We start from the raw sequence: 12,888 nt of genomic DNA, 5'->3' as shown, positions 1-12,888 counted from the left end.
GTCAGAATTTCCTTGACTTTTTCTATTTTGTTTGTGTGCTTTAAAAAATGTTAGGAATGCCAGCATAAAGCAGTCTTAAACATCACACAGACTTTAAAATCTGAGTACATACAGATAGAAAAAGTGAAATTATCAGAATTATGGGCAATTTTCTTTCTTTAGTTGACTGAGTGCCAGAAGGACCTGTCACTAAGCTGTCACTATGCCACTCTCACACATCAAAAACTTATTTCAGCCCAAGACATTTCAAGAAGTGACTAATACTAATTTTTGTTACAGACTTATAAGCAAATCTAGGGCAAAACTTCAGATAAAACCCATCAAACTATAACAGAATCTGATAAGTTGTAATTTACTGTAAAGTAGAGTTTGGTAGGAAGAAATTGCTATGGACACCACCTAACACCAGTTGTGTTAAGCTCACAACTATGAAGCCCATGAGGTGGAAAAGCTGAGATTTTGGAGCCAGGTAGACCTGCATTTTATATTCTAGGAATGCCACTGACTAGTTGTAAGATCTCGGGCAAATTAGTCATAAGCTATCAGCCTCAGTTTCTTTATGTAAAATGATGCTGCTTATTATCTTTGTTTTATAGGATTTCTATGAGAATTACATGATGAAGCAAAGCACTTAAAACAACGTATGTACTCAGTAAGTGTTACCTATTTTGGGAGTAACTTACTGCAGTTTTTATGGGTTTAGCAGTATAAACCACCAGCATAGAGATACAAAAATGATTTTTTACATGCTGATTTATTTTCTGGAAACATGGAATGTTAGAAGAAATCAATTCTCTTGACCAAGAGAAGGACATAATCCAGTAACTGGCAAATAGTACAATTTTCTCCAAGGTTTTTGATTTCCTTTATCAAAAATGTGTTTCATTATTCATCAGCGTATCCTTTGAAACCTTATGACATTATTTTAACAGAGTAAATGTGCATAATTTTCTTAATATCTCTATAACCTAAATCTCTGTTCTGAATTTGCCTCTTGTATTCTTCTGCTATTACAGTATGTAGAAGTCATCATTGTGTGGTTGAGCTTTGGTACCATCTATGACAGCTCTCGTGTATCATGCGTGGGCTGGATTCACTGCAACAGACTTTTTTTCTTTTTTTTTGAGACAGAGTTTCACTCTTGTTGTCTAGGCTGGAGTGCAATGGCAAGATCTCAGTTCACCGCAACCTCCACCTCCCGGGTTCAAGCTATTCTCCTGCCTCAGCCTCCAGAGTAGCTGGGACTACAGCGCCCGCCACCACACCCGAATAATTTTGTATTTTTAGTAGAGATGGGGTTTCTCCATGTTGTTCAGGCTGGTCTTGAACTCCTGACCTCAGGTGATCTGCCCGCCTCAGCCTCCCAAAGTGCTGGGATTACAGGCATGAGCCACTGTACCCGGCCTGCATCAGACCTTTAAAAAATGTAATTAGTCACCAAATATCCTGTTCACATATTCATGTGTTCAGTAACAGCATTTTGCTTTCTTTAAATAATTTATAACTCATTCTTTTAGAATGTCTTTGCATAATAAATCACTCCTTAATAGTAGAGAAACATTCCATTTCACAATGTAACAACAAATTTAATACAATATATTAAATGTAAATAGATTATGAATATGAAATAGTTTTTCCCTTTGCTAATCTATTTTATGATTTCCCCATGTTAAATTATAAAATTATTTCCTTAAAATAACTGTATAGTTGTATAGTTGCTAGCACACTATGGCTATCTGAATGTGATAATAATATTGACAGTAATTTATGTTCCTGTGTATTTTTAATATGATCACATTATATCAAATGTAGAAATAAGTATTCCACCAAACCAAGAGAGAGAGGGAGATGGAGGGAGAGAGAGAGGGAGACAAACATTTCATATACATTCATAAGAATGGTCTCAAATTGCCTAACGTTGTGACAATCATAAAACAATTAGGGACCAGTGGAACTGGACATTCTGTTACCAAAAATGTTTAGGTGACTTCCAGGGAGCAGTAATCTTCCCGGTATGAGCGACAATGGATATATATGAGGGAATTGTTAACTAGGCATTGTGAACTCAACAAGCTATCTTTTAAGGATGAGGGAAAATAAAGACATTTACAATGCAGAAAATCTGAGATGGTTTACCATTAATAGATTCTCTTTGAAGGAAGTCTTTAAAATAAAGTTTAGACTATTACCATGAATAAATTCTCATTGAAAGAAGTCTTTAAAATAGAGTTTAATAACTAATTATTTAAACTTACATAATTTCAGTTCGACCTAAAGGTTTTTCTATACATCATGAACTATAACAAGTAGAGGTGTAAACAGACCGCAGTCTACACTTGTGCCAATTATTATGTTTTGGCCAGTCAATTGTGTTCGAATCATGTTCAAATAAGGCAAACACTAACCTGTAACTAATCCAGCTGTTTCTGCCCTCATTTCTGTTTTCTGTATGTCACTTTCCTTTTTCTATCCATAAATCTTCTTCCACCATGTGCCTGCGCTGGAGTCTCTGAACCTACTCTGGCTCAGAAGGCTGCCAAATTCATGAATTGTTCATTGCTAAATTAAATTCCTTTAAATTTAATTCAGCTGATGTTTTTCTTTTATCATGTCTAAAGGATATACTTCAGAAAGAATGCAATTCATTCATTCAACAAATGTATAGTGAGCCAGGCACATTTCTCTGTGCTGGAGATACATCAGTGAACCAAATAGAGGAAAAAAAATCTTGCCCTAATGAAGCTTACATTTTAATAGTCAAAATAACAAAGTAGTGGCCAAAACCTCAATTATTTTTGCACCAATCTAATAAATTAGTAAAATATATGGTATGTATGGTAGCATGCTGTGAAGCCTTTAACAACTGGGTCTTTGTGAATAAAAAGCCCAGATTTGTAGCATTTGTCCATTTTTATGGTGTAAATACTCCTTCCCTAAAGCTGGGAAGAGATGCACAAAATTGACCTTATAAGCCAGTATGAGCCAGTTTTGCACATCATTGGTGATCATAAGTGCCAGAATGAAACATTCTCAGGGAAAGATGGGAGATTTAGGGGTTGCAACTTTAAAGAGAATGGTCAGAGAAGACTTCACTGGGAAAGTAACATTTGAGTAAAGACCCAAAGGAAGCAAAGAAGAGAGCCATGCACCAATCTGGGGGAAGGACACTTTAGGGAGAAAGAACAGCAAGTGCAAAATTCTGAAACAGGAGCGAGGAACAGCAAGGATACTAGAGAGGCTGCAGTAGAGTGAGTGAGGGAAAAGGAGCTGGGTGTGTAGTGGAGATAAAGGCCCTGGAAGTTGCTGGAGGGTTTGAGGAGAGGAGGGTCATGATCAAAATTATGTGTCAATGGCATGACTCTGTCTGCTCTATAAAAAAAGGGGTAAGGTGTAGAAGCTGAGAATCACATCAGATGGGAAAAGGTGAATGGTTAGCAAAGAAAACAGTAGAAATCTGGCAAATGTAATCAAATTTTGATGGTAGTAAAAACAACAGTGCCTAATATCCAGGGTTGAACAACAACATTCACATCCAGAGCAAGAATAACCTATCAGCCAAAGGAGAGAGAGCATTATTGGAGATAAAGAACTTTCTACCTTTTGACTGAGGTATGAAGATATTGGCACTTGTTTAATGCATATGTTTAAATTTCTGGAGAAACTACTCAAAAAAAAAAAAAAAAAAAGAGAGAGAGAGATAAAATACATTCATTTAAACCAGGAATGGATAGAAAAAAGAAAGAAACTGACAATTCAAATGAAGGTAAAAATGAAGAGAGAAAAAGAAGAGACGAAATATAACCAGTGGGGCAAATATAAAGCACAAAATAAAGTAGCTGAAATAAATCCATATACATTGATAATCCAATTAACTATATGTAGATTGATCTTGTTAATTAAAAGACAAATATTGACAGAGTAGACAAAAAGCAAAGTTCACCTTGAAGCTATTTTCAAAGCTAATTTACAGTGCAAAGACAGCAGAGAGATTAAAAATATATAAAAAAGGGGTAAGATGTATTTCTCAAATACTAATCAAAAGAAAGCTGTTATAGCTGTATTAGCATTAAGCAAAACAAACAAAGGCAAAACAACATTAATACAGTTAAAAAGATAACATAGATTGATAAAACATTATATTAAAATACAATTTCAAAATATATGCACTTAACATAGCTTCAAAATATAGAAGACAATAATTTTCAGAACAAGGAAATACTTTCAATCAACCATCAGAGTTGGAAAATTAAACATAACTCTTTTGATAGCATCAGGGATACCACTCCTCTCCCTCACCCCCCAAAGAAGAATACAGTAAGAAGACAGATTTGAAAAACGTAATTAACAAGGTTGTGTTGATATACCTTAATTAGAGAATATATGTTCCTATCAAGTACATGAGGCATACTGTATCCAGTTATAAAGTAAATCTAGCAAATTTGAAGTATTGGTATCAAGCAGATACATGCTTCTATAGCATAATAAAATTAAATGAATATCAGTAAATAAGAAATAAGAAACATCAGATATAATGGAAAGGAACTCAAGAAATATGAGTTTAGGAGAAAAATGGCAAAACATTAATACTATGTACAGTGTACAGGTCTTGACATTCATACAGAGCACTTGAATAGTGAACTGTCTGGAGAAATTTTTGCTACCTTTCTATGTGTACTTATGACAGAATAATTGATTGCAGTTGTGTTTTCCCTCTCCTCCCAATATTTGGTATGTTGGTTTTTTTAGCGATATTATGAAGCCTCTGGCTTCCCCTTAGCTGGTGTGGTGAATATTCGTGATGAAGTCAAGCAGCACAGAGTGCACCTTTACACTCCAATTAGAGCCTCCTACAGTCAGCCCCAAGCAAGACTAAAAAGTCAGCTGAGTTTATCTTTTGAGCTTAATATGTCTTATTTTTCAGTTTTCTGGCTTCCCACTTCTATTTTCAGCACTTTCTTTTCCCTAAGTACTCTTGGATCTTCTGTTAGAGAGGAAAATAATGATACAGTCACTCATGACATTGTATTAAAAATTTAAGAACTTCCCTCTCTTCTGGGGCCACTTAAAAATGTAGATTTTTTTTAAGGGCTAATCTACAAATACACAAGTTATGGAATATTGAAATGTAGGAAAATAGTGGGAAAGGTCTGCGGTGGTTAAAAAAGGAAAGTGGCTGTTGAGTACCTCTGGAAAGAAGTACAAGGTACTCCAGGAGGAGCCACAGTTACCTCTTCAGTAAGCTCAGATGTGACCGGGTGGGTTCTTCATTTTCCGATGAATTTTAGGAATTTTCTCAAAGTTTGAAAGAAATGTGTACCTATTACAGAAATAGAAGAGAGAGGAAGGGAGAGATGCAGGAGGGAGTGATATGTAACCTCTTTTATGCATTGAGAGTATTCAACTGCAAGGAGTTCAGTAAAACTCTGAAAGACTACCTTTTCCAGAGTCTTTTCATTCAACTCCTCAAATGTCTTGGGACATAAATGTTATATGAAATGGTAGGTCTAAACGTATAATGGATCTTACGACAAGAGTGAGTTAATGCATCTAAAAGATCATATGGGTTGTTAGTGTTCACTGGGTCATGAAGTGCTTTCATATAAAACTAAAATGCTTTAATTGTAGAAATATCACTTTCTCTCTCCAAAAACCCTTAGTCGGGAAGTTTGAGGGTAGATCATAGATCACAAGGAACTTGAAATTTTGAACATCACTAAAACTCATCCAATAGTCCAATGGAACATGTTTGCATGCATACGTCCACAGACACACACACACACACACATTTTCCTGACTTCAATTTCACTGAAATTTGTCCTGCCTTTTTAAAGGAATATTTGAATTATCTAAACAATTTTTTTTCTTCGTTTCTTTCTAGGCTATGGCTTGTAGCTTGCATATTCCCAGACAAACGAATACCTCAACTTAGGTCTGTTTTTTCTTTTTTCTTTTTTTCTTTTTCTTTTTGTCTTATTGTGGCATGAAGAATGAAACACTTTGTGCCATGTCACAGTTTCTTTTGTGGCTTTGAGGCTCTTTAAAATATACTCATATTATTCAGCTTCTAGGTGGGTAAAGCTGATATTGCATTGCTATTTAAATCTTCCCATTAAATAAGGAAGCACATTTTCTGTTCCACATAAGGAAGAAAAATAACATCCATGCAGTGATTAGTTTAATAGTTAAAATTTATGTCTTGCACTCTCCTTCCAGTTTGGTACATAACAGTTTATGTAACTTTTGATTTTCTCACATTCTTTTAAATTTTCCCAATACTTAAAATAGGGAAAATATAATATTTGCTCATAAGTGGTAATAATTAAGTAATTGATTTAAACATTTATATTAATTATATACCCTTAATCACAAAATTTATGATTTTTTTTTAGACTTCATGATTTTTGATTATTTCTTCCTTTTCTGATTTAGTCATGTCACCCCTATCTAACTCTTGGACTCTTAAGTTTTAGCACCAAATACTTTCAGTCCTAGACAAAACAGGACAGTTGGTCTTCCTAGACCCAGTCCACCCTCTAGCTACTGTATAATTTCTCTTTTTTGCTTCACACCAAAATTTCTCCACTGAGTGCTCTATACTCTCTTTCTTCACATCTTGACCCCTTCTTGACCCCTTAGTTAACTCCTCAACTCAATGCACATGGGCTTTGGTCTCTATCATTCCATTCACATAGTTACACAAGAGTCCCCAGTGATCTTTGTCTTTTCCCAAAGGAGACTCTCCAGTCCTTACCCCAGTGGACCCTGCTGTTGGGTTTTATACTGCTGATCACACTCCTGCTGAAGCTATAGTATCTCAGCTTCCTAGTCTCCGACTGTTCTTTTAAACTCTTATTCAAGGGATATTTCCCTCTACTTGTTTTCTAAAAGATGATTTTCCTCAATATTCTACATTTGATCATCTTCTCTCATCACTCTATAAATTATTTCCCTGGCTGATCTCACACACCTTCATGCGGTGAATGATTCCCTATAGGATGATGAATTTGAAGTCTATATGTCCTACCCAGACTTTTCCTGTGAAGTAACTACCTGTGAAATGCCTCTGCATCAAACATGCACTTTAATAAAATTGAAAATTTTAATATGACCTTTAATGATCTTCGCTATGATCCTCTTACTTACTGTTGTTGACATCATCAACAATTATCCACCTATGCTAAAATCCTAATGTCATCCTTATATTCTCTTTCATGACAAATTCTAATGCCATGATTATATTCTCTTTCATCTCCATTTAGCCAATTACTAAGTTGTTCAATTTTACTTCCTAAATAGATCTTATTGGTCCTTCCTTCTCCATTCTTACTCCAATTTCCTGGTTTCAAGAAATTGCTATCTTTGTCTGAATTACTGCTACAGCTTTCCAAATCATCACATCAATCTAGTCTTACCTGCGAACTCCGTCCTACATTCTTAATACTTACAGGTACACAGCACACACTGTAGTGTTTCCCACAACATAATTTATATAAAACTGTGTAGATATGTTTGTTATTGTGCTTACCATGTTGCGAGCTATTTACCTATTTACCGCCCCCATGAGACACTTTATCTTTGTATCCCTAAAGCCTGCCTCTGTGCCTGGAATGGGATATAGCCATATTAAGTACTGAACAGATAGATGCTCAGCACAATGTGCTTTCTTATGACTCTACTCTTCCCTGCCCCTCTTCTAAAGGAATGGACTACAGTTCAAGATTTTATCTGTAAGTTCCAAAAAGTGCTTCACATGTAGTACACACTTAATAACTAGTTACAGAATGAATACATGAATGACTGTTTATACTTTCAGGGCAACTGACTGCAATAAATTAGTGTTTTGAGACACAATCACAGACGCAATTTAGAAGTAATTTAAAAACCCAGATTATTCAAAACATATATATTTTTAAAAGCCTTAGGTAGTTTAGAAAATATATTTCTATCTAAATATGAGCAGGTCATAAAGTACACATGCCAAACTTTTCTTTAATGTGTTCAATAAGCCTCTAATTTTTCATACGCCTGAAAACTGGCTTAACTTCTGGAGCACAAAGACATTTTGTATTTTGTATAATATTAGGGGAAATGGGGGGCTACATTAAAAAACTCAGGGATTTATTTACCATATTTTAAGTTTCCATAACAATGTATTTGACAGTTTCAAACAATTTCACATCAGAAATATATTCATATTGAAAACATTTCTCACCAAAATCATTTGAAATGGAAAAAAATGGAAGAATTATGTATTATTTCTAATCTTCAAACATGTAATAAATGCTTAAACTACCAGCTTGGTTTAAATTTAGCTATATTTTCAAAAGTAAATACAAAGACTTAATGGAAACTTAAATACAGCTTCTTTATTAATTAATTTCCATTTAGCTAAAAGGAAGAGACTAAAATAATGCCAAGAATATGGAAGTTTTTTTTTCTTTTCAGTCTTCACACTCTCTTACAGTAACATTTAATGGTCCTTCTGGTATTCTTGGTTCACTTAACTAGTGTGATGAACATTACTATTATTTGCCAGATGCTTAGTGACTAGAGAAAAGAACAAAGTTTTCAAGATATATTTTTTGCTATCTGATTTGGTTCTAGATAGTCTACCAAAAGGTCAAAGCTGTAGAATAAAAACCATGTATCAAAAGTCTCACTTTTATGAGAAATCAATATGTAGCATAGCAGACATAGAATCCTATGATATTTCGAATGGGAAACTAAGATAAATGTAGGTAACTTTAATTTTTAAAATGTTTTAATAGTAAACAATCAGCTGTTTATGTAACACAATCAACTCATAATAATGACAAACTATTTCAAATAATTGTTTTCTGTTTAAGGGCAACAGTTTTACACAAGAAGAAATGTAATACAATTTAAATGCAGCATGATTGGCTTCATATATGTGTCAGAAGTGTTCACTGAAATCGAGTTAAATCCTCATGTGTATATGTGAATAAATATGCTTGTACAGTCATTGATTTTCATATTTAGTAGTACTGATTTTCAGTTTCAGAAAAATATAAGAGAAAATGCATTGCATATTTGACTTCCAAAAGTATCTGAACTTGCTACTATGAGATCTGTAATTCTTGAAATTTGTGGAAATATTTATTATCATCAAGACAAATTCACATTTAAATGTGCTAAGTCTGAGATTAGTAATAGTTTTTTTTGAGGTAGATAGTTTATGGACAGTAATTAAACAAAATGATTTCTACTCTAGTTGTAAATACATGTAGAAAACCATTTCAGGATCCTACTACACTCAATCTTTTAGTAAAATATTTATTTTTCTTGATTTAGATAGAAGTATATAATCTTATTAGTTGATTTAGGGTGAGTGATAATCCTAGATTGCCCAGACTTTCCCAATAAATCCCACGTCCTGGGTAACCCAGTTGTAGTACAAACTGGGATAGTTGTATCCCTGCTGGGAGATGAACTGAACTTTGAAACTTGAGAAAATAGAGCCTTACCTTTACATCATTGGTGTTCATTCTTGTTCCCTCTTTTCCCACAAATATATCATCAATATCCACAAGGATGTACCTGTCCAAGGACAATGTCAGCCTCTTCCCTGATAAGAAGGAGATGGCATCTATGAAGATGAGCTTGTGCAGCCAAAAGTTCAAGTTGTTGCCAAAAAGAACCCTTTGAATTCCATCATGAAGCCCCAGGTCATGTATTATAGTGGCATAAAAAGCACCTTTAGAGATGGAAGGAGAAAGGTTTTCTGGGGTCTTTACTTTGGCAAATATTACCGGTTGGTAGGCTGAATGATTGATCTGAAAAACTGTCCAGTCAGTTCCAGGTAAAGAACCTTTTTCAAGCTTGGAAGATTTGGTCACACGAAGCAATGGAGAATGAGGATTAATACAACAATCTTTTACTGCAAGATTTCCATATATGGAAAAAGGGAAACCTTTTAACTGAAAGCTCTGTACACTCTTCTCACTAGTTTTGTGGAATCCAATGACACCCACACCGTATTCTACACAGTATTTATCTAGAAGGCTTCGATTCCAGGAGTCCATATTTATATACTTTAAAATATTCTCATAAATAATGAGAATGTATTTGCCTTTCATTTTGTCTATAAGTGCTGGGAGATCTCCCTTTCCAGGGGCAATTTCAATGTGATACTGGAATCTACTTGATTCTAGAATCATAATGATGTCTTGACCAAGAGATGAGTACTGGCTCTCTACAAATACTAGGACTGTGGGATCTGTCCTTGAGGCATCAAAAAGCTTCATTGCTTTCACTTCCATGAGCCGATATGGTAGGTGCTGGAGGTCACCACAGTCAACTTCTGAAGCCGTCTCAGAGAGTTCATTTTCCTGTTTGTAGCCACTGTACAGGTAGTAAGCAGAAATGATAATGCTCACCATACAAAAAGTGGCAAGCAGAATGACTGTTCTTTGAAAGTGTCTGTGAAGCTTCATGATAAAACTCATGTTGTAGGTACTTTCCCCAACTATGCCAATAGAAGCACCATAAAAAATTAAAAGAAAAGATGGTGTTCCGGCTACTTTCCCAGTCTCAGTCAAGAGTTTATGTCACCATTGCAGCTCATTTGTATCACTTGATCAGGACTCACAGAAAATACAACCTGAAAAATAGAAAAGAATATAAAACAGTCAGTTTGCAGCATTATAATAAGCAAGTTTTTATCTTGTTGACTAGCATAAGTGGCAGAGTATTTGGCAGATGAACTGGTATATAGTAAATTTGAAGCCCTCCCTTTTCTTCTCCCAGATCTGCGTGAGGACATGGGACTGATAGAAAGAGGAAAAGGGGTCCATTGAGCCCTCTATCCCTAGTACAAAAAAGACTTTGGGCTAACAGGAAATTTCATGATATTCACTGTGCTTTGCATCAAACTCTATAGATAGTATAGAACAAAGACCACAGAGCGGTCACCTAAGCCATACACTGCCATTTCTTGCTATCTGGCTATACATTATGTAATACACACTCAAGCTGTTTGTTTTTAATTACAGATACTGAATGTTTATGCCACAATTAAAACATGTTTTTTTCTTTTCTGCAAAGTCATTGGCACAGTCAATTTTATCATTGTATATGCATTTTACATTCATTAGAGAAACAACCTTACGATAATTGCTCTCATTAGAATAGCCCTTTCAAAATGCATATATGGCCCCACAATGCAATTAATTATTTTAGAACTGCATATTTTCATAGTTGCATTTTCCAAAAATCAAAACTGTCATGTGGTAAGATAAATATTAGGAATAAAATACTTCTCAGGGTTTCTGCAAATCTGGTGTGAGACCATTGGGAATCATATACTCTTGGAGAAGAGCATATTTACCTATTGATTTACTTTATATGCCATTCTATTTCCACTTTTTGAGAAGGAGTTTTGTAATTATGTGAAAAACTACTCCAGAAATGTTTTTAAAAATGTAATGAAGACAACTGAGACTTCATGAAACACTTTGTTATGCAATAATTTGAAATCCCTTTCAAGTCTTAGTAACCTTTGAATATTTAGTAACTTTGAAAAATAATACGAAAGAAACATGGGTGCTTCTTTTTTTATTTGGGTGATCTACATTTATTAGGATTACACTTCCTCTGGTATCACAGCACACTGATACAGATTTACTGTTAAGAGTATTTTGAGTGCATGAAGCTTAAGCAAACTGTGTATATATCTCTGTCAACTGAACAATATTTTTTCTCGGCTAGTTGAACTAATGGGAAACAAACACATATTTCCTGGCTAGTCAAATCCAAAATAATGTACAGCCATGCTTGGATTTACCTGGGCACCTAAGGAATTCTTTTCCTTTTAAAAAAATTCAACCATTATTTTAGAGGCTACACATGCAGGTTTACTACCTGGGGATACTGCGGGATGCTGACATTTAGGGTATCGATCTCATCACCCAGGCAGTAAGCACAGTAACCGATAGGTAGTTTTTCCACCATGTATGTCCTCCTTCCTCCCTCTAATAGTCCACAGTGTCTGTTGTTCTTGTGTATATGTCCATGTGTGCTCAGTACTTAGCTCCCACTTATAAGTGAGAACATGTGGTATTTAGTTGTCTGTTCCTGAGTTAATTTGTTTAGGATTATGTCCTCCAGTTGTATCCATGTTACTACAAAAGACATGACTTCATTCTTTTTTATGGCCACATAGTATTCTATGGTATATTTGTACCACATTTTCTTTATCAAATTCACTCTTGATTGGCATCTAGTTTGATTCTTTACCTTATTCACTTATTCACTATTGTGAATAGTGCTGTGATAAACCTACAAGTGTATGCATCTTTTTAGTAGAATGATTTATTTTCCTTTGGGCATATACCCAGTAACAGAATCCGTGGTCAAGTGATAGCTCTGTTTTAAGTTCTTTCAGAAATCTCCAAACTTCTTTCCATAGTGACTGAATTTGTTTACATTCCCACCAACAGTGTATAAGCATTCCTTTTTCTGTGCAGCCTCACCAGCATCTGTTATCTTTTAACTTCTTACTAATTGCCATTCTGACTGGTGTAGATGATATCTCACTGTGGTGTTGATTTGCATTTCTCTGATGATTAGTGATGATGAGCATTTTTTCATGTTTGTTGGCTACTTGTATGTCTTTTAATAAAGAGACTATTTTGGTAGGATATTTAGCATTTTCTAGGTATAGAATCATATCATCAGTGAAGAGAGATAATTTGACTTCTTTTTCTATTTAGATGCCTTATTTCTTTCTCTTGCCTGATTGCTTCTTTGAAGAAACATCTGCTCATGTCCTTTGCCTGTTTTTAAAGGGGGTTGTTTGTTTCTTTCTTATTGATCTGTTTAAGTTTCTTGTAGACTCTGGATATTACACCTTTGTTGGATGCATACTTT

General features: G+C 34.8%; 1 protein-coding gene across 1 annotated transcript in view; it reads right to left on the bottom strand.

Moving 5' to 3' along the window:
- The window catches only part of NDST3 (N-deacetylase and N-sulfotransferase 3), a 213,106-nt gene that overhangs the window by 182,734 nt on the left and 17,484 nt on the right, over positions 1-12,888 (bottom strand). Inside the window, exon 2 of the mRNA XM_025385288.1 lies at positions 9,486-10,621. Coding sequence (XP_025241073.1) covers positions 9,486-10,466 — 981 coding nt within the window. The 5' untranslated portion in view covers positions 10,467-10,621. The remainder of the gene's footprint in view (positions 1-9,485; positions 10,622-12,888) is intronic.

This window comes from Theropithecus gelada, chromosome 5, assembly GCF_003255815.1.
Source record: "Theropithecus gelada isolate Dixy chromosome 5, Tgel_1.0, whole genome shotgun sequence".
Taxonomy (NCBI): domain Eukaryota; kingdom Metazoa; phylum Chordata; class Mammalia; order Primates; family Cercopithecidae; genus Theropithecus; species Theropithecus gelada.
The sequence above is the reverse complement of the archived record's forward strand: the minus strand, read 5'-3'. Positions and strand labels throughout refer to the sequence as shown.